This window comes from Rhineura floridana, chromosome 13 (genome assembly GCF_030035675.1).
Source record: "Rhineura floridana isolate rRhiFlo1 chromosome 13, rRhiFlo1.hap2, whole genome shotgun sequence".
NCBI classification, from domain to species: Eukaryota; Metazoa; Chordata; class Lepidosauria; order Squamata; family Rhineuridae; genus Rhineura; species Rhineura floridana.
Genome location: NC_084492.1, coordinates 41215110 through 41239314, shown reverse-complemented (window position 1 = coordinate 41239314; position 24205 = coordinate 41215110). Strand labels below are relative to the sequence as shown.

At 50.7% G+C, this 24205-nt stretch overlaps 2 protein-coding genes across 7 annotated transcripts in view; one reads left to right on the top strand and one right to left on the bottom strand.

Annotated features, from left to right (window-relative positions):
* AP1G1 (adaptor related protein complex 1 subunit gamma 1) overlaps positions 1–17245 on the bottom strand; it is a 31703-nt gene extending 14458 nt beyond the window's left edge. Inside the window, exons 1-5 of one of the 2 annotated variants that reach the window (XM_061593920.1) lie at positions 16898–17245; positions 3847–4050; positions 1754–1878; positions 959–1100; positions 494–590 (exon numbers count right to left, since the gene is read on the bottom strand). In XM_061593920.1, the coding sequence (XP_061449904.1) occupies positions 494–590; positions 959–1100; positions 1754–1878; positions 3847–4050 (568 nt within the window). In that variant the 5' untranslated portion in view covers positions 16898–17245. Of the gene's footprint in view, positions 1–493; positions 591–958; positions 1101–1753; positions 1879–3846; positions 4051–16506; positions 16837–16897 lie in introns of those variants that run through there. The other variant, XM_061593921.1, reaches the window with a different exon arrangement.
* Positions 17246–17320: 75 nt separating this feature from the next.
* Positions 17321–23698, top strand: ATXN1L (ataxin 1 like). Of its 5 annotated transcripts, none has more exons than XM_061593926.1 (2): positions 17321–17539; positions 18990–23698. In XM_061593926.1, exon 2 carries the CDS (start codon positions 19054–19056, stop codon positions 21019–21021), a length of 1968 nt encoding a protein of 655 aa, XP_061449910.1. In that variant the 5' UTR covers positions 17321–17539; positions 18990–19053; the 3' UTR covers positions 21022–23698. The 5 variants fall into 5 exon arrangements, with proteins under 5 accessions (XP_061449910.1, XP_061449911.1, XP_061449908.1 ...); XM_061593927.1 differs by lacking the exon at positions 17321–17539 and adding an exon at positions 17563–18447; XM_061593924.1 differs by lacking the exon at positions 17321–17539 and adding an exon at positions 17563–18844.
* Positions 23699–24205: the final 507 nt, after the last annotated feature.

The following is a 24205-nucleotide window of genomic DNA, read 5'->3' as shown; positions in this document are numbered from 1 at the left end:
TGCCCTGCTTTTAAGCTTCGGGCTGGCTGGCCACTGTGAGAACAGGATCCTGTTCAGCCGGATCCAGCAACCAGGCTCTCCTGATATGGGATCCAGTTTCCTTCACTCTGCTGAGCAAGAGGCTATCAGCTGAGTGGAAGGTGCCCCCCCTCCGCCCTCTAGGTTCAATCCCTGCCATCTCCACACAGGACTGGGAAAGCCCCCCGGTTGGCCTAATGGTCCAACTCAGCACAAGGCGCTTTCTATGTTCCAGAAGAGGGAGCCGCTCAGAGCTCACCAGAACTGAGGTTCAGGGCACTGAACGGATGCTCACCTCCTGGCCTTGATTCACGTGCACAAAGATTTCTATGCCGTTTCAGACTTACCCCTCCTGCGTCTCTGCCAGACCCTCACATTTCTCTTCCTGCCCCTACCCTCCAGGGCACACACACACAAAAATCATAGTGCCTCAAATCCTCTCTTGCCACTTGCCACTTGCCAAAGCAGGCCTTACCATGATTCTTCTCATTCAGCAAGTTCTTTGTGGCTGGCAGGAACATTTCCATAAGCTCAGGCACCTTCCTGATGACATGAACAGCACACAGGGCTGCCTGTGGAAGAGTCAGTAAGGGGGCAAAGAGAGAGGGAGAGAGAGAGAGGTTAGTAATCCTAACTCCATCTGTAAAGGCAGCCCTCTATACACACATATACCCCTACTCCAAAAGGGGAATCCATCAGACAGAGAAACAGTGTGCTTTATTAGCATGTTATTCCAGTCCTGGGAAGTCTAACTGTGGACACAAGGACCCCACCGGCTGCCCAGACAAAAGCCTCCTGCAAAGATCTGTGCCCACAATTCCCAGTGACATTTGAGAGGAAGCAGGCCAAATTCTGTATGTGAAAGAAGGGAAGTGTTCACCAGCCTAGGGGACAACAAGCCCCCCCTTTTGGGGGGATCCTTTGTCCAATAGTTGGATACCTTTTTCCTCAAGTAAGAGTTAGAGGTTTTCAGGAGCTTCTCCACCTCCCCGGCTAGGTCACGGCACATTTCAGAAGAGCCCATACAGCCCAGGGTGCAGAGTGCCAGGCCCTGCACATACTGTGTGCTGTGATTAAGGTCACTGGAAAAGAGAGAAAGCAACAGTGCAAGGAATGGCTGGGATGAGGCACTCCCAGAGGCAAAGCAGTTGGCTGCTCCCCAAACAGAGGGAGATGGCCTCAAGCAGGCAGCAGCACACCAGACAGCCCTGGGGAGAGGAGAGGCCGGTCTGCTTCCCTAGGAGCAAAGAGCAACCAACTCAGGCTTGTCTTAGCCAACAGCAACACAGCTGAGCCCGCCCACCCACCCACCCACCCACGCCAACTCCTCTGTGGCCAAATTGCCCTCCTTGGTATGCCTTGAGGATTCAGCGGCATCCCCACTGCTCCAGCGGAGAGGGAATTCAGCCATACTGCAGATGCTCCTGCCCAGAGGCCCCAGATTCACAGCCAGGTGTCACCTGGGTCCTATTCACAGCCACCCAAAGGCCCTAAAGACCCTGGTCTAGAGGCAAACAGCAGCACAGGTAAAAATCAGCTGCAGCACAGCAGTGCATCTGAACTGCCCCAATGGCCAGCGCTCTGCAAGGCAAGCAGGCTGTCGGCAGCCTTCTCGGAGGGTGCACTCAGTCATAGCACACTGGATGTCAAGGCTCAGCCAGCATGCCCACCCAGGCAGAAAAGCTCCCTACTCCCGCCCCCTCAGAAGCTGCACGCGGAAAGAGAGAGGCCTTACTTCTTGATGCAATTGGTCATGAGAAGATGGACGTCCTGCCTCTCGTCCAGCAGCAGCATGGCGCCAAGGTAACCAATGCGCTTGTCTGTGAATTTCTGAGAGGCAATCAGCTTGAGGCACTCCAACTGCAAAAGGGGACAGAGGTGTCAGTGGGAGCGACTTTCCCCAAGGTGCCATGCTTCAACATTCCGGCATGCTGACCATGGCAACTGTGCGATTACCAGCCCTATGGCCAACTGTGAAACTGCAGAGGAGGGCAGGGGTTATCCCAGCAATTGTGAGGCGATCCCCACTTCCTCCAAAGCTCTGAGGTTGGAAAGAAGGCAGATGGATGCCTCCCCTCTAGGCATCAAGCCAGCAAGCTGCTCATCTGCCTATCCTTCAGGAGAGGCCAGCATAGACCTTCCTTGGCAGCTGCTGCTGGGCACCCCACTCCCAGCAGCAACCCAGCAAGCAGCTTTCCTGGCAGGAGCCTGGGGGTGCCGGTGCTGGCTGGAGGTGCTCAGGTCACTTCTGCCCAGCAGTACCGAAGCCAACACGCTCCCCACCTGCTTCTTCCACGGGAAAGCCTGGGATGGAGAGAGACCTGGTAACCACAATTTTTGGCTGAGCTATCAAGACGTGCAACCTAGAGTTGCGAGGGATACCGGATTAGAAAGTCATCAACATAGAGAAGGGAATGAACTGCAGGGGTGGGCTAGTGTCTGGTGTTTCTCCAATTCAACCGGTGCTGCCATGGACAACTAAGTCTATGAAGCTAGCTGAGAGCTCAGCCAAGGCCTGGCACACAGTTACTTTCATGAGGGAAAGCCCTATATACATGCTCGGATACACTACTGACATGCAATATTTGGGCTCAAACCCAAGAATGAAATTGATTCTAGAACTGAGCACTTTGGGGGCAATTAGGATCTGGAGGATTTCAAGGTCATTTAAAATCGGGGCTTGAATTTGCTTGCAAATTCTTGTTAAAAGGGAAGCCCAGTTAGCCTTTGGGCTGTAGGGGTGGTATTGGTGCAACTCTGCCCATCATTAAGGCTGGTGGGAAAAGGATGGCAGGGAGGGTCACACTCCAGCGCTACAGTATACTCACAAGCTCTGTGGCACCAGAGTGGAGCTGTCCACCACAACAGCTGCACAGGCCCTTTCTAGTCTTTATAGCTGCAGAAGGGCAATTGCAAAACTCCTTTTAAAAGGCCACTCATTTTGCTTTCCCAATCAAGCAGCACTTAGCTGAGGCAAAAATTCCAGACCAGACCTAGCAGAAACAGGCAATTGCTGGTGAAGAGGCAACTTATGCCAAGAACCTGCAGCGCACCTCCTGAGCCTTCCTGATGAGCTGAATGAATTCCCTAACATGGCATGCCAGGAAAAAAAGGCAAAGCAGCAGCAGACCTATTAATTAATTAATTGCTGTTTGATTTATATCCCGCCCTTCCTCCCAGCAGCAACCCTATTTCAGGCCTTGGGCCGGGGTGGGGGAGGAGGCAACCTGCTACCTGTCCCAGGCCTGTTCAATAAGTGGCTCAACACCTGCCTGGCTCCTATATGCAGAGCTCAATGCAGTAACTTGAGCTGGCTGAAGCACTCCCTCGATCTAGTTAAGCAGAGGAGGAGAAATCCTGATACCAAAATATCCATTTCAGCGTTGGGGGGAGGGGGGAAGTCTGGCAGACAGACGAACCCAGAGCAGAAGAATCAGCAGCTGGGAACTAAGACATTTGAACTCTCAGAAGTCTTCCTGTAAGCCTTCCAGCAAAATCAAATGTGATGAGATGAACTCCACGGTCACAAGACAGAGGAGAGCAGCTCTTGGGGGAATTCAAGAAGCAACATAGTCATTTATACCCGTGTAGAACTGTGTGGGCTGTGAAAGTATTTACTTCTCCCCTGCAAAGGATTTTCAGCTTACAATAGTACAGAGTAATAATACCCAGCAGGAGGAAGGCACCTAGAGAGCTTTCTATAGGCTGTCCTGCACTCTAAAGGCATTTTGCTAGCAAACAGGGACCGCCACTAAGCAGTCAAAGCTCGGATGTTGCAGGCAGGGCTGATGTCGCTGCCTCCGCCACGGTCAAAGGAAGAGGTCCCACCTGTCCAAAGTGTGCAGGATAGCCCAGCATGTGCATGTAGAGCAACTTGGCCACATTCCGGCAGCGGTAGGTGTTGTCCTCTTCTCGAAAAGATGACCGGATGGCAGCACACTCTTTCTGGATCATCTCCCTTTCTTCTGCCTGAGTCCGTGCTGTCCGGATGGTCCGGATCAGCTCCCGGAGTCTGATAGGGGCTGGCATCATCTAAGAAAGGCAAAGTAGAGGAGGTAAACCCCTGCAGTTAGTCTTTCATTTCTTGTTCTTGTGAACCGCCCAGAGAGCTTTGGCTATGGGGCGGTCTATAAGTTTAATGAAATAAATAAATAAATAAATAAATAAATAAATAAATTCAACCTGTACCCCTTGTAGAGTGAGGCTGGTAGGGACTCCTAGCTGGCCTTGCTTGCACTGACAGCCCTCTTTATGGTTACATCTAGAGCTGTTCTCCCAATCCAGCCATCTCAGCCATGGTCAGGGGCTCTAGAGTGTTTCAGCCTCAAAAAGTCTGTCCTCCCTAACAACTGGCATAAGCCGTTGGTAGTGAGGAAAGATCTGGCTCTGTTGCTAAAGCCTGTCATGATGCCTCAGTTGCAGCTCTGCCCCCAATGCTATAAAGCTGAATGAGTGGGGCAGAATAAGGCTGCTGGTAGCACATTCTCCTTGTAAGAGATGATACTTGTGTGGCTCTCCACCCCTCACGACAAGCCCAAGACGCTGATTTCACTTCCTGTGACAGGTCACCACTCCTCACGAGGAATCTGTGCCTAAAGCCCCATACCCTCAGCCTCCTTCTGATCTTTTTTCTCAGAGCACACTCCCCCACTCTCCAAATGAGGAAAAGTCCTAGATTAATTAGAGGCTCTTCCCCCATGACCTTCCGTGAGCCTCTGTGAGAACAAACCCAAGGCTGAAGCAAGCCAAGTTGTGCACCCACAGATGCATCTAAATTCATCAGCACCAAAGCTAGTTTTAGCTATAGGATCTAGTAAACCAAGATGCTTTCAGAAAAACACCTGACTTACAACGGAATCTTTTACTTCATTCTGGATTTGCTTTGCAACTACAGGAAACCCCAACAAGTTTCTGGCCACAAGTGTGGGTCACTCACCCTTGCCCTGGATTGTTTCTCTCCTAATCCAACTGAAATTCTCATGCACAAGTTTATATATTTTTTAGTTATGAGCAACAAGTACTATCTTGGAGGTCCAGAATATGCTGTTGAAAAATACTAATATGAACATTACTTGTAGAAGAGAGCACGGTAGTTCTGATATTGCACTGTTTCATATGCCCTGGAGTTTAAAACATATGTGTGTATTATCACAGATGCTAAATCACATCCTCTTTCATTGTTACCATGCAGTAACAATGCTTAAAGAGTGGACACCTTTTTGGACGAGTCAAATACCCAAGCCCAAGTCTGAGTCAGTCATCTGAGATTGGCACAGCTGCTCATGAGCTTGAAAGCCTCATGAATATGGTGACGGTAACTTGCACATTGCCACAACATCTCACTCTTGAGGACTTAATGTTGACATACAGCATTTCATCCAGGCAGCTCTGCCCCTTTCAGGCTCTTTTGCTTGTTAATCCTTGTGTTTCAAAGCAAGGGCACAACCTGAGTGGAACCGGTCCAAGGAGGGTGGGGTGCCATCTCCCCCACTTTCCTAGTAGGGCTGTAAACAAGCTGCTCCCACTATACTTCCAACCCAGTGGTGGACTAAAGGCTGAGCTCAGCATTCAAGTGGCACCAACCCAGCTGCCCCCCCCAGCTGTGGCCAAAACCCAGAGCCAGGGGCACAGGCAGAGCCTAGTCACTGGGTCCAAACAGTGACACTGAGGGCACCCACTAAAAACTGATGCTTTTTAAAACATCACCTGGAATAAGCTAGGTAACCCAACTTAAGGCCTATTTTAAAGGTATTTCATCAATATAAGACACGTGACAATGCTGTGGTTCTGTTTTAGTTGAACATTCAAACTGTGACTGTACGAAACAACAGATTCAGAGATTATACTTCACAGGGTTGTGCAATAAAAAACTGGCAGAAACTCATCTATATAGTCCAATACTGAGCAGTCAACATCTGTATGCTGCCTACATTTCGATTTGATGCATTTCAAGAAAGCTACAAGATGTGATTGGATGTTTACTAAGCTACACACACCACTGCAAGAACTTTCTTATTGGTTGCAAAATCCACCTGGGTCAGCCAAGCACCATTTATTTCCCAAGCCGATTTTGTAAGGGCCTCCTCATACCCAGCTTCCAGTAAGGCTACTTGAAGGAAGGCTGTGAACTAAAGGAAACAAACAGGTCACTTTCTTCTTACAGGCTAGCCTTCAAGCCACTGCTAGTCATAAAATTACAGAGCTGGGACCCCATAGATCATGTAGTACAAGCCCCTGTGAAGCCACCTAACAAAGCAAAGCCCACCATCTTCAAAGGAAGCCTGGAACCGTGGAACAAAAGCCTTGGAAGATGGTGGACTCTCCTTGGTCAGATATTTTTAAGCAAAGGCTGGGCTGGCCACCTATCAAAAATGCTGCAATCAGCAGCAGGGTGGACCAGATGGCCTCTGACGTTTCTTTCACTTAGGACAGTCTCTCTTGGAAAACTTCAGCACTTGTTTATTTTATTTTCTATAGCATTTATATTCCACCTTTCCAACCCTAAACAAAACACTACTGAACCGCTGTCACAAACACTTAAAACCAATAAAACAGCACATCAAATCCCAAAACAGGAGCAGTATATAATCAAGTGCACATAGAAAGAGAAACAAATCTGAACAACTTCAAGGAGTGTTCTCAATGCAAACGTGCCTTAAACCACACTGCTCTGAACTGCTGCCTGAAGGCAAAAAGAATGCCATTGGCTGAGTACCTGGAGCAGAGTTCCATAGACAAGGCACTTCCACGGCCCAAGCTCACATGCCCACAGGTCACAGTGTTTCAGACCTAGAGCATAGCTTCCCCTTGATAGCACCTGTAGTGAGCATTCAGGTGCCCAACCATGGGAGAGGCCATGCACAGGTTGACCCCATGGGGTTCCCAACCTCCCAGTCAGGGACTGACCAGGTCAAGCTTTGTGGATCCTTGATTCTCAGGATCAAGCTACTGTTTTCATCCCTGCAAACAGAATCCCCCTCAGCCCCTTTACCAGGTGACTTCGCATTTACCCAGCCAGCCTCATTCTGTTAACTATAAATATTTTTTGGACTTTATTTCCAAAACCAAAATGCAAAAGCAAAGGCTGTCCACAATTGCCCTCCTCCCTCCAAGAACTTCCCTTTCTGCTGATGAGAACAAGCCACTAGGAGCAACACACTTCCCTAGACTCAGCACCTCTCCCACAACATGCCACACCGGGCAAGAGGTCTGCCGTCTCCCTTCGTAGGTGGTCTGAGTGCCTGCTGCAGGCCGGCAGAGGACACAGCTTAGGCTGATCGCTCCCACCCAAGCTCTCCATATCCACCAGTCTCCAAACTGAAGACTTCCCATCAAGTTGCATATTCTTCGTTGCACAATCTATGTTTGCTACCCACCATTATTCAATCATTCATTTAAAAAAAATATTTTTTTTATAGAGAACCCAAGGTGGCTCATGGAAAAGTAACAACTTAAAGCATACCAAACATAATGAAAATAAGCAATTAAAAATGACAGGTCACATTATATCAAGTGCTCACTTAAGAACCACAACACAAACTGCAGATGATGTAAGATGCTGGTGTCTGGCATACTACAAGCTTTCTAGCCAGACTCCCAGGTCTGATCTTGTGCCACAGAGAAGCAGAATTACCTCCAGCTTCCCCAGTGCCAATCAGGGTACACCCCTCCCTGCTAGAGAGTCTTATTCCAGTCTCTTGTTTTCCTACTCACTCCTTGCCAACAATGTGAGGAAAGGAAGCTGCTGCCTTCATGATACAAGGGGATCCCAGTGAATGAAACCAAGCACAGCCCCGTCCCCTGCAATGAGCCAGGCTACTTTCATGTGGCATTTGCCAGCTTCAGTTTCTACTCTGAAGCTTTGCTAGATGAAGGAGCCCACTCCCACTTGAGAAGGCTCTCAGACTGCTTCTGGGGTCCAGGAGGTGCTCATTATCTAACTTATTATTATTATTATTTATTTATTTAAAATATTTATACCCCGCCCTTTTTCCAAAGAACCCAGGGCGGCTTACAAAAATAATCATGAGGAGTTAAAACAGTAAATATACAGAATTAAAATAGTTAAAATGAAGTAAATCAAATACAAGGTAAGAGTTAATTACAATTCAATTAAAAGCCCGTCTGAATAGGATCGTCTTCACCTTAGCACGGAAGGAAAGAAGTGAGGAACCTAATCGTACTTCACTGGGGAGGGAATTCCACAATCTGGGGGCAGCCAGCGAAAAAGCCATATTTTGTGTCTTTACAAGAGAAACTTGTGAAAAAGAAGGAGTAGAAAGTAAGGCCTCACTGGATGATCTCAGAGTCCGGGCAGGATCATAGGGGGAGATACGATCTAACAGATAACCTGGACCTAAGCCGTATAAGGCTTTATAGGTCAAAACCAGCACTTTGAATTGTGCCCGGAAACATATTGGCAGCCAGTGGAGCTGGTACAACAAAGGGGTTGTATGTTCCCTGAGCCCAGCTCCAGTTAACATTCTGCCTGCAGCTCTTTGTACCAATTTAAGTTTCCGAGCAGTCTTCAAAGGCAGCCCTACGTACAGCGCGTTACAGTAGTCTAATCGGGATGTAACTAAGGCGTGTGTCACCGTAGTCAAGTCAGACAGGTCAAGGAACGGGCACAGTTGGCGAACTAATCTTAATTGAGCAAAGGCACTCCCGGCAACAGCAGAAACCTGGGCCTCCAGGCTCAAAGCTGAGTCCAGGAGTACCCCCAAACTGCGCACCTGCGATTTCAGGGGGAGTGTAACCCCATCCAGCACAAGTTGAATCCCTATTCCCTGATCCGCCTTACGACTGACAAGGAGCACTTCTGTCTTGTCAGGATTTAATTTCAGCTTGTTCATCCCCATCCAGTCCACCACTGATACCAGGCATCGGTTTAGAACCTGGACAGCTTCCTTGGCATCGTTAGGTGGAAAAGAGGAGTAGAGTTGGGTGTCATCAGCATATTGGTGGCACCGAACCCCAAAACTCCGGATGACCTCTCCCAGCGGTTTCATGTAGATGTTAAATAACATGGGAGATAGAATTGAACCCTGAGGGACCCCATAGGTCAATGGCCAAGGGGTCGAACAGGCATCCCCCATAGCCACCTTCTGGGTTCGTCCCTCTAGGAAGGACTGAAGCCATCGTAACACCGTGCCTCCAAGTCCTATCCCAGAGAGGCGGTCCAGGAGGATACCATGGTCGATGGTATCGAAAGCTGCTGAGAGATCCAGTAAAACTAACAGGGACACACTCCCCCTGTCCAGTTCCCTACAAAGGTCATCCACCAAGGCGACCAAAGCCATCTCAGTTCCATAACCGGGCCTGAAACCAGATTGGAATGGATCTAGATAGTCTGTCTCATCCAAAAAACTCTGGAGCTGAGCGGCCACCACCCGCTCTATTATCTTGCCCAAAAAAGGAATATTGGAGACTGGGCGGTAGTTGCCTAATATTGAAGAGTCCAGGGAGGATTTTTTCAATAAAGGTCTTATCACTGGCTCCTTTAAACTAAGGGGCATTCTGCCTTGTTGTAAGGAGGCATTAATCACTTCCCTGGTCCACTCAACCAGTCCCCCTCTGGCATTTTTTATAAGCCAGGAAGGGCAAGGATCTAACATGCAGGTGGTCGGACGTGCCTCTCTGAGAATTTTGTCCACATCTTCGGGTTGAACAAGCTGGAAAGAATCCATTTTAATTAGACAAGCAGGGGCCAAAGTTACATCCACAGAGACTGTATCAATTTTAGCATCTAAGTCGGAGCGAATCTGAGCAACTTTATCTGCAAAATATCGCGCAAACTCAGAACAACGGGTTGCTGAGTGGTCAACATCAGATTCATGGGGGTCAGGGTGTAAGAGATCCCTGACCACTTGAAACAGTTCCATTGGGCGAGATCCCGCAGATGCAATGGAGGCGGAGAAGAAAGATTTCTTCTGGGCCCGCACTGCCACGGAATAGGTCTTTAGGTAGACTCTGGCCCGTGTTTGGTCAGATTCGCTCAGAGTTTTCCGCCAACGTCGCTCTAGTCTCCGTCTTTCGCGCTTCATTGCCAACAAATCCTCAGTAAACCAAGGGGAGGACTTGGCTCCAAAGCACGAAAGGGGACGCTTAGGAGCGATTGTGTCCACGGCCCTGGTCATTTCCTCATTCCAGAGGTCAACCAGGGCTTCGACAGAATCACCTGCCGAGGTGACAGGAAAATCCCCAAGAGTCATCAGAAAACCATCTGGATTCATCAGTCTCCTGGGGCGGACCATTCTAATTGGTCCCCCACCCCTGCAGAGGTTTTGAGCTCCAGTGAGTTTGAACCTAACCAGGAAGTGATCTGTCCATGACAAAGGAACTAATGCCAGCTCCTCCACACCAAGATCACCTACATCCCGTCCAATACAGAAAACAAGGTCCAAGGTATGACCAGCAGCATGCGTGGGGCTAGATATTATTTGAGACAGACCCATGGTTGTCATGGAGGCCATGAAATCCTGAGCTACTCCAGTAAGGGCAGTATCGGCATGGATATTGAAGTCACCCAACACTACAAGTCTTGGGGACTCCAGTACCAGATCCGAGACTACCCTAGTAAGCTCAGGAAGGGAGACAGTTGGGCAGTGGGGTGGGCGGTACACCAACAGAATCCCTATTCTGTCTCGAGCACCCAGCTTCAAATAAATGCATTCGAACCCTGAAGACTGTGGGAGGGGATGCCTGGTTAGGTAGATGGTATTTCGAAAAATCACTGCGACTCCACCTCCCCGTCCCCCAGGTCTAGGCTGCTGATGAACAGAGAAACCAGGAGGACAAAGCTGGGAGAGATTAACCCCCCCCAGCCTCATCCAACCAAGTCTCTGTAATGCATGCCAGGTCAGCGTGCTCATCCAGTATCAGTTCCTGAATAGCACTGGATTTACCATTCACTGACCTGGCGTTCACAAGCAGTATTTTTAGCCCGGTGGAAATGTAACCAAGGCTTTCCAGGTTATCTGAATGGGGAGACAACTTGGGGGTAACCAAAAACCTAGTAGGTTTCTCCTTAGCTCGAATGAACAATTGTCTCCCAGGACCGTATCTTCCCCGCCTCTTCAAGACACTAATGGACGCCCCCGGAACCCCCTCTCTTGATTCCTCATTTACCCATATAGAGGATTGATTCCTCTTATTTATAGGAACTATGCGCAGTCAAGGTTTGATCAATCGACCCACTAAGACGGGACATAGAAGTGCTAAGTCTGGTAAAGGAGGAGTATTATTAATCTCAAAGGATTCATCTGGGATGAGTTCAATTTGTTCTAGAACAGGGTCCAAGCAGCATACATTTGATAGGTGTACTTGTTTAAGGTCTGAAGAAGAACCTCCCGAGGTATAAACCTTTTGAGGAGAAGCATCTTCACCATTATCCAAGAGCCCTACATCAGTCCAATGAGATAGTAAATTAGACGATGCTGTCATAGTAGGGGAGATAGCTGGACAAACACTCTCACCAGGACCCTGAGGTACATTAGAAAAATTGGACTTAACATCTGCTGTAGGTATAGCGGCAGTGCCGTTACTGGTTACAGGTGGTGCCAGAATTAGTAAACGAAGATCCTTCCCCCATTTATCATTCTTCGGAGTCAGTGACTGAGATGGAGGATCTAATGGGTAAAGAGCGTCAACTACGGGATCCAATTCAATTAAGTCCCCAATAACAGCTGGTTGTAATGTTATTAATGGTCGTCGAATTATCTTACAGATACCATTAATAAGGGGTTGTGCAGGGGCTACATTTTCAAAAAATCTCATGGTTTCTATACCAAGTGATACCAAGAACCGTTTATGTTGGAATAACCATCCAGCTTTTTCATATGAGTTAAAAGACACGACAATATGAGCTGTAATCTGATTATAGTGGAGATATTCCACATAATCTATGTCCTCCAAGGAAAAGAAACCAGGCAAAACACTTTCAAGAATTCTCAAAAGGTGAATTTTTCTATCTTTTTGGGCAATATATCCCCAAGGTTTAGGGTAATTTAATAGCACTAGTTTCCGGCGATTAAGAATTAACCGCCATGGTGGAGCAGTAGTGTGCATCTAATCTGTTCAGATGTGGCATTGGTCAAAACAGAGGACCCAGGTATTTGCCGCTCAAGAATATGATGTTGCAATGAGATGGTAGTTGGTGAAGGAGAAAAAGGTAAAACAGACGGTTTACAGGCCAAAACAACTTTATCAACCTCTCTGGTATCAGCAATCATAACGTCCTCTCTAGGGAGGGGTTGTAAGACACAGTGTGTCGTCTCAATCTTCTTTGGAGAGGAGAGAGCTTCTAACGCTTTAAATAATTTAGTAAAATTCATTTTTCTATACCGCTGAAACTTCGAGTGTTTAACATTCTTGTTCAGTTTAATAGTATTGGTTTTATTTCTCCGTATAACTCCGTATAACTTCTGCTGGGACACTTTGGCACAGCTTCTCAGCCAACCACAACCCCCAGAATAGCAACTGATATGTTCCTGCTCACTGTAGGGGATTGACAGACCACCAAACCACCTCATTTGTCCACACAAAGCTTATGCTGCCCACTTCACGTCTTCTAGCCACACTTCACATTCACTCACACACACACACCATCAACCGTTCCTATTAAAGTTCCTCTGTAAAACACTGGGACACGCATCAGCATTGCTGTTTGCCATCCTGTGTGAGCGTTCTTAATTTCCTCCTTGCCTCCCTCTCCCCAAGAAGCATCTGGCAGCAAGAAGCAAGCCTTGTTTGGGTATTTCAGAAGACCAAGATAACTCACTTTTCTCTGTCAAACCCCATTCACACACACACGTAGCAGGAACTAAGTGGCTCTAGGCACAACAGAGGAAAATTTCCTTTGAGTCTGGCAGAAATACACCCAAGACCCCAAACACCAATTTTATGTTTAGATAGATAGATACGTAGATTAGATAGATAGGCAGATAGGCAGGTTGATAGAAAGAATGTTGCTTCAAAAATAATAAAAATAATAATTGGATCAAGTCTGTCCATCCTATAGCCACTCACAAACATCCTTCTGGTCTCATCGCATGTAACACAGTAGTGTGGATGCGCAAGGATTGCTTTTAATATGTCTTTTAATATCTTTAACCCTTTTTTAAAATATGTTTTTAACTTTTTTTTAATGTTTTTAACATTGTTTTGTTTTAATGTATTTTAAGGTCTTTTTATGATGTTTTAAAGTGTTTTTAGTGTTTCTGTTTGCTGCCCTGGGCTCCTGCTGCAAGGAAGGGCGGGATATAAATAAAATAATAAATAAATAAATAAGTTGCAGGATTTGAAGAACAAAGGACTGCTTTGCAAGAGTAGAATCATAGAACATTAGAGCTGGAAGTGGCCTATAAGGCCATTGAGTTCAACCCCCTGCTCAATGCAGGAATCTAGGAGTCACCTTTTAAACGGCTTCTGGAGAAGGTGGGCATTGATTGACAGGTAGCTTGTGCCAGCCAACCACAAGTCAGACAGAAGCCCCCCCCCCCAACCACAGCCAGCAAAAAATGCCTATAGGGGGCCAGCTTCCCTTCCGCATAGCTAGCCAGGAAACCAAGCAGAGAAGGGCTGGTGCAATCTTCTCCTCCCCTCAGCCCACACACTCACCTGCATGGAATTCCTGGTTGCCTATGACTACCAGGTGAATTGTTAAATGCAAGGCGGTCCTAAGGCTCATCCTGCAATGCTTATGTTGATCCCACCTCTCTTCAGGTACACTATGGAATGAGTCACAAGATAAAGCAAATATAAGAACTCATTTAAGTGTTAAGGCTCTTCACAGAACTTTCACAGTGAGGGTTTAGGATCCTGCCATACAGCAGAATGGGGCAACCTACTTCAGGCAGCATCACGGGGGTGGCGGAAGCTAGATGAAGGCAGGAAGTGGTGTCCAAATGGTGTGAGTCCTAGCCAGCGGAGAAAGGGGAAAGAAAATATTGGCTCCATTTCAGGCAGCAAGGTCTTGGGCAGCACTGTTCACACTGTAAACAGATTGTGATCCCAAGGCACAGAAACTCTCAGATGTCCAAACTGAAGAAACAACTGAGAACATGCCTTTGGTTTCAAAACACCAGGTACTAGGAAGGCCAAAGAAGAGATGGATTGATTCCATAAAGGAAGCCACAGACCTGAACTTCCAAGATCTGAACAGGGTGGTTCATGAGAGATGCTGTTGGAGATCACTGATTCAAAGGGTCGCCATAAGTCGTAGTCGACTTGGAGGCACATAACAACAACTGTTCCTACACCCAACTCAGTGTCATGAGATAGCCTGAGACATGAAAACCAACATGATCAAGTAAAGTTTTTTGACTAAAGATAGCATCCAATGCTCATCCTACTCAGAGTAGACCCAATTAAGTTAATCAGCATGGCTAACTTAGGTTCACTGATTTCAGTGGGTCTACTCTGAGTAGGGACTTAGCTAGATACTACCCTAGGTGGGGGGGGGGAGGCACAGAACTCAACTTTGCTACCTCAATGTAGATACAATCCCGAGTTAACAAGAACAATGACAGAGCCACCATATGAATGTCTCCACCATCTGATCCAGAAGATACAAAAGACTCACAAGTTACGCAACATTGAAGAGATGAGAACCATTCCTAAGTAGCTCTGTGCTTCCTAAACAGACTTTGTTAGGTGCTTTATAAAGGTTATTCCAGGAAGGACCATCCTATTGAAGCACCTTCCATGACACCAAAGGAAAAAGGAACCTCTACAGAACTGTATGTTTTGGGACAGCAGTGTACCCGCAACTTTGAAGAAAAACTGCTCAAGCTCTCCTGTTGTCAGAGAAAGCAGGTTTCCTCACTCACAGCATTAACCCCAGTTGGTAGAGATCCAGCAAAGCAATATAACCTTTACCTCCTCTTCTCCCCCTTCCCCCCCCGTAAGGCCTAACAACTGGTGTGCCTGGATTGCCTTTGCAGCCCAAAGAAAGAAGGTGCAAGGTCATGCCTTGTAATAGGTTCCCTTCCTACTCCTCACTGACGGTTTGAATCCAGGGCCCCAAATTATTACCAGAACCTAAACATGAAAGAAAACTCCCTCAGAATGAGACTTGCCAGTAAGCAGCACTTATCACAGTGGGCACGTTCCAATCGCAAAGATTACAGATGACAATAAAGTTAAGAACACTGATACAAAAACAATAACCTAATTCTTCAGAAGTAACTGCAAGTGCAGTCCCATGATGGCTAATGTGTTGGGGTGTTGTGCCACAGCCACTATGCCAAACTTTATGGGTTAGAGTTCATAGGTTGGTTGTTTAGCAGACTGTGGGTCACACAGGGTTGGCATCAGAGAACAGACAGGTAGACTATTCCCTGTGGTGGTACTAGGGTGTTACAAAACTATTAGCTATCTGAGTTCTAGAAGCTCAGAAGTGTCTCTTACCACCAGTGCTTTTAAAGTTTGGGAAGGTCTGCAGGATTTGCGAAACCGTCCCCAAACTCTTACTTTCCAACAAGACCATTATTAGTTAAGCTCCTGCACAATCATTAATCTCTACAGGCAAGCAACTCCTCTCCCAAGCATCCAGAGGGGCAAGAAGAACTGAAGTGACCTCTTCAGGTCCTCAAGTTAACGGGGAGAAAGCATTCCACTGCCCGCCTCTCTTGCGAGCAATCCCTCCCCTGCTGCCTCCTTTCTGCCTTGCTGACAAATTACAAAACCATTAGATATCTGGGTCCAAGAAGCTTAAAAGTGTCTCTCAAGCAAAATCAAGCAGTGGAAACAGTTTACCTACACTGTCTCCTCTTACCACCAATGTTTTTAATGGTGACCTTACAAAAACCAAATACAAGAAAGCAGAAGTCCTACAAACCCCAGAAAAGCAAACAACTAGAATAAGCTTCCAGGCCTGAACAGATGCACCCCTAAGTCAAACAGAAATCTGACAGACAAAGGTCAAAACCACCGGCCTGAGATAACGGGCAAACATACTCTATCAGTAAGGCTATCTAAAAGCAAATCTTCTCCTCTATCCTGCTGGAAAATGGCTTGCACAGCAGTGGGGAAGTTGCCTGGGCTGCCCTCTCACTTCCTCGTTCACAGCCTTTTGTCTCCCAAGGCCTCCTTTGCCGGGCGGCGGCGGCAGCGGGCGGCACTTCCGACCCGCGAGGCCTCCAGCCTTTTCCTAGAGGTTCCCCCCCCCCGGCCGCCGCCAGTAGGAGTGACTCTCAGCCCCGTTTCCCATGCAGAGGTTTCTCTGCCCCTCGCTCAGAGGTGCTACGAAGGGGGGACCGAGCATCTCTTCAGTCCTCCCACACAAGCCGAGGCGAGACCCCAGGGGGGCGGAGGGCTGGTCCGGGAAAGGCTGGAGACACAAGAGCTCTTTCCGAGGAGGAAGAAGTCGACGCCCGGCGGGTTTCTTGAGTCAGCCGACAACCGATACAAGAACTGACGGGGAGGCGAGAAAAACGCCGCAAACACCGAAAGGGACATCCCGGGCGAAGGAGCCCCACCTAGGCTGACCTTTGCTCGGGGCGCGATGGCGTGAAGATGGGAAGCGGACGAGAAGGACGAAGGGCCGCTCCAACACCGCCAGCAGCAGCACTGCCTCAGTCAGAGGGCGGCCGGCCTCGCCGACTACGGCGGCAGCCAGCGCGTTCCCTTCCAGCTGGCTGGCTGGCCGGCCAGCCGACCGGCGGGCGGGGCCTCCCCATCTCACGGGCCAGAAAGCGGCCAGGCCCTCGGCGGCGAAGGCTCAGCCAGTCCCGGGAGGCGGAGCGGGAGGTGGAGTCGGCCGGGCCTTCACTCGGGCAACGGCAGCGGAACCAGAACCCTACCACCGAGGTAGTAGCAGTAGTAGTAGCAGCAGCAGCGCCCTGCCTGTGGCCCTCCCCTTTCCCTGCGCGGCACTCACCGGGCCGTGTCTCTACGGCGAAGGCGGCGGCGGCAGGAGCCTGGCATCCAAAATGGCGGCGGAGCGGCCTCAGCACCGATACCGCAGGCGGAGGAATCCGGAGACCGGGACTCGCTGGCTTCCCCCCCCCCTCAGAGCACGGCGCGCCGACAGCTCGCTCCTTCCATTAACCCTGCTGGGGTCTCCATTACCAGCCACTGGTGCGTCTCGGGGCCAGGCTGATTGCGCGGTGCCCGGGGGCGCAGTAGTTGGCTCCAGAACTCGTTTCCTCCGCGGAAGCGTCTGCATCACTCGATTAGCGAGGAGACTGCGCCGTGGCAGGCAGTGATGACGTCAGACGCCTGCCTAGTCACCGCTACGGCTGCACTCGCGACATTGGTCCGGCCGGATCGTATTCGTGAACATTAAGGTTCCGTTTAGGTAGCCTGAGCGGCGAAGGTCCTGCCGTTCTCCGAGCTGCAAGAAGACGTCAGCTGGCAGGCAAGATATTCAGAGGGCTGCAGCCTTGGTGCGGAGCTCCAGCGCCCCGTGTCTTGAGCCACAGAAACATGAGGAGGCTTGCTGGCGAGTGCCTTCCTTTGAACACCCAGAGCCGCGCGATGAACCGCCTGTCCCTGGCTCCCGGCAGGACAGGGAGCCCAGGTCCGACCTCCGTCGGGTTGCTTAAAACAGTTTCCTAAAATGGGCGATATGTCCATTTCAGCTTTGGCCGCTCCTCCGGCTCTCCATTTCCGTGGCTGGTATTAAGATATTAGGGCTGCAAAGCTCAGCCAATTAATATGTTCTGGCCACTTAAGACATCTTTGGGAGTCAACCGCGGCGGCTTCGTACACTGCTTCAGCTTCCCATGAGGCTGGAAGCTGGCTGGTCGCTGGGGGAAACGAGAGGGGGAACTGTGTAAGAACTCGCCTTGCAACGAGTCGGTCTCTTGACCCACCTTTAGGCGGGGGACTCTCTTCGCACCCCCTCCCCTTGGAGATGTCGGGGATTAAATCGGGAGCCACGTGCACGTAAAGCATGCGCTGGATCCCCGATCTACGGCCCTTCCTTGCTCTGATCTAACAGACAAGCAGAGTGCTGAGGGGCAGAGACTGTGTGACTGCAGCTGTCCCGCTGTTTGCCCGCTGCACTTCGGCGGGGTCCGGACACAGTGGCTGGCTGGCTGGCCCCCTTCCTTCCCACGCACCCAAGCTTTGCCTAGACAGCGTGAAGCTCCTGTTCAGTTCCTCCTCTTCCTCCAGCTCCCGTCTACCTTTCCTTCATTTGCTGGGCATGGGTTTCATTGTGGCTGTAACCTGCGTGGCTTCCCGATTTAGGGGTTCACCTGGAATGGCCAGCTGGAGAGGAGCCCTGACTTGTCTCCTTCCCGGTTTGTTGGAAAAAACCGGGGGCCCCCGGGGGCGCTTCTTCCTGCCTCAAAACCGCGGGGCCGTCACCTTAATGATTACCATCGTCACCATCATGGCCGTGACCACAGTAAATGGGCGGAGAGAGCGCTTCGAGTGCGGTTATCTGCCGACTCAGATCTCGGCAATTCTTACAACAATCCTGTAAGGCAGGCCAGTTATGGGGGAAGGGCTGAGCCACGCCAGCCTGCCGCCCGGCCAGAGCACCACGTGAGGCGGCCTGGCGGACTAGAACTCGGGAGATGCAGGGCCGTGACGTAATGTGCTACGGTGGGGGGAACAGGGGCGTTCGTCGCTATAGTGATGCTGCCGTTGCGGAGCCAGAGCGGCTTCCTTGGCGGGTGTTATGGCAACCGCAGGAGTCTGTAGCGTCATCGTTGTGCGCATCGCGCGCGCCGTCAACGTCATGGCTTGCGGCAGTTCCGGCGCGCCGTGCGAGGAGGAGGAAGCGGCGCCGAAGGAGGGCGGGGTCAGGCCGGGCGGGGGTAGCTGAAGAGGCCGCGGGTAGCGGGATGGAGCTCAGCCGAGGAGGAGGAGGAGGGTGAGGGTGAGCGAGCGACAAAGGTCCCCGGGCGCCGGGCTGTCCCTCGGCCAAGCGGTATTATCCCGTCCCGTGGAGCCCCGTCGCGCCCTCCCCCCACTGGCCGGGCCCTCCGCTGACTCCGCGTTCTCCTCTGTCTTTGCAGGTGAGCCCCACCCCGAAGGCGGAGGAGGCCAGGCCCAGGACCGGGCGGCTTCCTAACGAGCGCCATGAGAGCGGCCCAGGAGCGGAGCCAGGAGTGCCTCCCGCCCAAGAAGCGAGACCTGCCCGTGGCTGCCAGCGGCGAAGAGACGGGTCGGGCGGCTGAGGAAGGCCCGGCGGGCGGCAGCGAGGCCTCTGCGGAGTGGGCGCGGGGGGCGGCGGCAGGCAGACAGAACCAGGCGCCTTCCCGTTACGGCGAGGCCGGTGACGGCTCCGAGGCGGTGGCGGGCCTGACGGTGGACCAGTATGGCTTGTTGTACAAAGTGGCGGTGCCTCCGGCCACCTTCTCGCCGGTGGTGAACGTGAGCCCGCTCCCTCCGGCCTTCGGCATGACCTCTCAGCTCATCCAGCACCCTGGCATCCCCTACTCGCCCGTCCATTACACTCAGCTTCCTCCGACGCCCTTGCAGTTTGTGGGATCCCACTACTCTGTACCTTATGCTGTGCCTCCTGGCTTCCTGCCCAGCCACCTCCTGCCCTCTTCAGCCAGCCTTGCGGCCTCTCACATCCCCCACTTTGTGCCCTATGCGCCTCTCCTGGCTGAAGACTCCTCGCCTTCTGCACAGGCAGCCCACAACTTTGGCAAGACCACCACAGCCTCGGTGTTGTCTTCGGGCCCTCTGCAGCCCCAAGTTGGAGGGCAGCCACCCCCGGAGGTTACGCAGGGCCGGCTTCCAGTCTATTACCAGATGTCCCGCCTGCCAGCAGGCTATTCATCCTTTGAGGCTCCGGCTGTGGCTGCTGCTGGGTCCAACCCTAAGCAACCTCTACAGGAGAGTCAGATAGATCCTGAAGTAGTCTCAGCAAACGGTGTGCAGAGATCTGCTGTGGGGGCAAAGGAAAGCGAGATTGAAGGGCGATGGCCAGGGAGTGCGGGTGCAGAGTGCAGCATGGAAGGCCCCTTCTTAACGAGCGGTCAGGTTGTGAGAACAGAGGTCTCTGTGCCATCTCAGCGGAGTACCCCAGACACGGACCTGGAGGTGCAGCGGGTGGTGGGCGTGCTTGCTTCTCAGAACTGCCCTGTTCCTTCTGCTCAGCAGAAGGATGACTTGAGCCCCCTAAACCTCTCACATCATAATCCCCCTGAGCAGAAGGCGGACTTAGCAAGGAATCCAGTGGAAGTTGCTCCTGAGAAAAGCCACGCATGGAGACTGTCAGCAAAGTCCCCTGAGGAGCAGCCCCGCCACAGACCAGTCCTCAAAGGCCTGACAGTGGCCAATGGCAGGCCAGTCCTGGGGTCCCTCCAGCTTGGGGCTCAGGATGGCCTGGAGAGTATGAGCTCTAAGGGGCCGTCTCAGACTGACTGTGCCCACCCCCAGAGCCACCTGCCCTCCCACTTCATGAAAGGTGCCATCATCCAGCTGGCCACAGGGGAGCTGAAGAGGGTGGAGGACCTGCAGACCCAGGACTTTGTGCGCAGCGCAGAGGTGAGTGGTGGCCTCAAGATTGACTCCAGTACTGTTGTGGACATCCAGGAGAGCCCATGGCAGGGTTTTGTGACACTGCATTTTGTGGTGGGGGAGCAGCAGAGCAAAGTGAGCATTGATGTGCCCCCTGAGCACCCTTTCTTTGTGTATGGACAGGGCTGGTCCTCCTGCAGCCCAGAGAGGACAGCTCGGCTCTTTTCACTCCCCTGCCACAGGTTGCAGGTGGGCGACGTTTGTATCTCCATCAGCTTACAGAGTCTGAATGGGAGGCTTGTGCTCCAAGCCGTCCCGCAAGGCAGTACCCGGGAGAGGCCTGGGCGAGGTGGACAGAGCCTCCAGGAGCTGCATAGAAGCCCCTTTGAGAAGGGTGGGGCAGGAGTGGGCTCCCCCCAGGAATCATCCCATCTTGGCCCCATTTCTCTGCATGGCTGGGCAGGTCCTGGTTTCCAAAGGTTTGGGGAGGAGCCCCGGCCACCCCTTCTCCGCCCCTCATTCATTCCCCAGGAGGTCAAATTGTCCATTGAGGGCCGTTCAAATGCAGGGAAGTGAAGCCCCAATGGTGGGTGAACTGTGTGCCATGCTGAACCAGACTCCTAGTTTGGCCACTGCGCAGATCCTCTTGGTGTCCAAGAGACACCCAGCCCTTCCCCCAGCTGTGTGCCTAAAATCATTCCACTGACAGAGGCTCCTTCCTCCACCTCCGTTAGGGAAGGTCAGAGCCTGGGCAGGGTGGGGTCAGCCAAGGGCAGACACTGAAGGGAGCCATTACTGCTGTTCTTCTGTGAGGAGCGAGGACCAGGCCTCCCTGTTCGTGCGAGCACTTTATTGGACTGTGGCTCTCTCATGGTAGGAGGGGGCTTTCAACAGGAAAGTCTGCAGGGGAGGAAGCAATTTGGCCAGGTCCCTCCTGCTGAGGCCCCAAGCTCAGCCGTTTCGCTCTGGGCATCCCAGCAGCCCCTTTCTAGGCACCGAGTCAAGGGAGCCTGGACTTCTCAAGAAATGTCTGTATGCAATTTCCTCACATGTGTTATATTGAAAGGAAATGGTTAATAGTTGTTAAACTGCAAACCTGCAAGTGTGTTACCTCCTGGCTCTGTAGCCAGGGAGGACTAAGATCCAGTATGTGGGAAGACTGCAAGTCTGCATGTAGGGCAGCTCAGGCTTCTTCAGCAGTCTCCATCCTCCTGGAATTCTCTGACTGCTTCTTCTAGAAAGGCTGTGTGCACTTCTGTTGTGGTTGCTTGTGCTATCGGAAATGCTCACAGCTAAGCCAGGTCTGAATGTTCAGGGGTAAATGCCCTGGTGTGCTGGGGATGCCTCATGTTACAGGCAGCTCCTCTGAAAAGCACAAAGCAGTTTGTGTATATGGGGTGGCTAATGTACACGTGCTCGCCCCTGCTTTTCCTTGGTCTGCTTAGGGTAAAGCATTTCCTGGTGAGAGTTTGGGGGTGTTCTGGCCACTGTAACCACCTTGAGGAAACCTAACACATTCTGTCTTTGATTATTAAAAAAGCATATGCAGGATAAAAATGAAAATTGCTCTACTTTGTGTATTGGTGACTCAGACAGAACGAAACAAGATAAAATTTGCAAGTGATTAATAATTCTTTAGCCTGACTGCAGTAGAACTGAAGAGCTACGTTGTTGCAAGGTGCTTGCTCAGCAGCCTTGCTTGTGCTGGGGCCCTGTACCCTCCGGAACTAGGCAGGGGTGAGCTCTTGTATTCCAAAACATTGCCGTGGCTGTGCATGAAGGCTATTCAGAACAGCAGCCAGGATCCTCCATCCCAAATGGGCCACCTTGGCTTGCATCCCTTTGCTGGTCTCTTGTCTACAGTGTTGCATCGAGGCTACTGCTGGTCAGCATCCCTGGCCCAAGACAGTGGCTTCTTCCCTGACTGAGCAGCCACCTCACCCACCCCAAGCTCGCACTCTATATGAATGGTGACAGACTTTGCTTTTCCCAAAGGCCCTGGCACTTTGCACTATTCTGAGACAGCTTTTGCCCCAACGCACCTGTCTTTCTTAACTTCCTCTCAGGCTCCCCAGATTGTCCTTTGTGTGCTTACTAGACTGGCACTGATTCCCATGCACATGCTGCACCAGGGAAGAGATGTCTCCTTAATGCCATTCTGGATGATCTCTTCTCTTCCCCACAGCAACATGGCAGAGCCTTAGTGGCCACAGCTGGAGTTGACCTCTTGTGGCAGCAACTGCAGCCTTCCGTGGCCACTGAGACTCAGTCTCCCTCAGTTCGGCTGGACAGTCGCATATCACTCTGGGCAAGTACTTTTGTGTCCTACTGGTTGACAGTTAGTTCAGGGGATTTCAAGTCCCACGACCAGGTTGCAAATAGAGCTGCAAATTGGGCACTGCTCCATCTGGGGCTACTAGAGCAATAAGCTATTTCTCTGTTGTGACACTACAGCGGGTCCCCTTTCCCAGCCCTAGTAAACATTTGGGAAGGGCTCCCTAATATGCAATACTGTGGAACTGGCAGCTGCCTAGCAGTTCTCTTGGCCATGCCGCGCATGGGGGCTGCTGAAGTGTAGGAAGAGGTGAACTGGGGCATTCTCTAGATACCTCTTCCACTTTGAGGGTGTCCCCTCCCTCATTGCCAGCTGTTTCTGTGACCCCGGCCTGCAAGAGCAAACAAGCCCCGCATCAGTCCAGAAATGTCCTTTGAGTCTGACCCAGTGGCTAGTTGCAGAGAAAACTCTGTATCAAAATATATGGAGGAAGGAAACAAAGCAAACAGTTAGCCCCCACACCTCGTTCTTCCCCCCCTTACATAGCACCTTAGTTTGTGGGGTGGAAGTCACCTTCCTGCATGGAGCTGGCATGGGGTGAGCATGCAGCAGCCCTACAGTGAGCAACTCTTATCTTCACTCTGTAACCAACTGCATCCCCTTATCTAAAGCCTTAGGCCTAGCCCAAACAGTTTTCTCCTACCTGATCTCTAATGAAGCATTACCCGTCTAAGGAGGATAATTATTTTGTTGTGCTTTTTTGTACCTGTTTTAAATAAATCAATTTGTACTGTATATTTGTATTTTGGGTGAGATCCTTTTTCCTGTTTTACCATATAAGTCTCTGTACACACAGATTGTATTTTTATTGTTAATGCTCTCATGAATACTGAATTTAACTTGTTGACTTATGTAAACAGTATATATACATATATCTATATCTATATATCTATATAATTATAAACCAATAGCTTTTCCTTTGCTGTGTATGTGTTTTGCTTGTCCCTTGGACCAAATCCAAGATTCAAAAGGAAACCTCCTCAAACACGTATGACATTCACTAAAGCCTCACTCAGAAAATGCAAAGGTTCTCAGAAGTTGGCCTGCTGAGGCATAGTTCTTCAGTGCGCTCCTGGAAAAGCTTGAAAGGGGAAGGAGAGAAACAGTGCCCACTTTCCCATGACAGCACAATGTGCTCTGGATTTCCCATAGGAGAATTTCACAGTGGCACACTTAGCTCTGTTTCATTGTGCAGAAAGTCACAGGTTCCTCCTATGTAAGACTGCAGAGGGAGGATAGCTGGGAAAGAAGAGGCCAGGCTCAGCCAACAGAAGGGTGCTAACTTCTCACTAGGGCTGCCCAGTCTCTCCCCTTTCACCAACAGGCAAGCTGGGTGAGGAGAGAGAGTAGACACCTGGCCAAGAAAAGAAATGCACCTTGGCCAGTCCTTATTTTATTTAGCTTATTCAGTCTGCTCTTCACCAT

Bases quoted from the DNA above. Each gene is read 5' to 3' on its own strand.
- ATXN1L (XM_061593926.1), top strand. From the start codon at position 19,054: ATGAGAGCGGCCCAGGAGCGGAGCCAGGAGTGCCTCCCGCCCAAGAAG.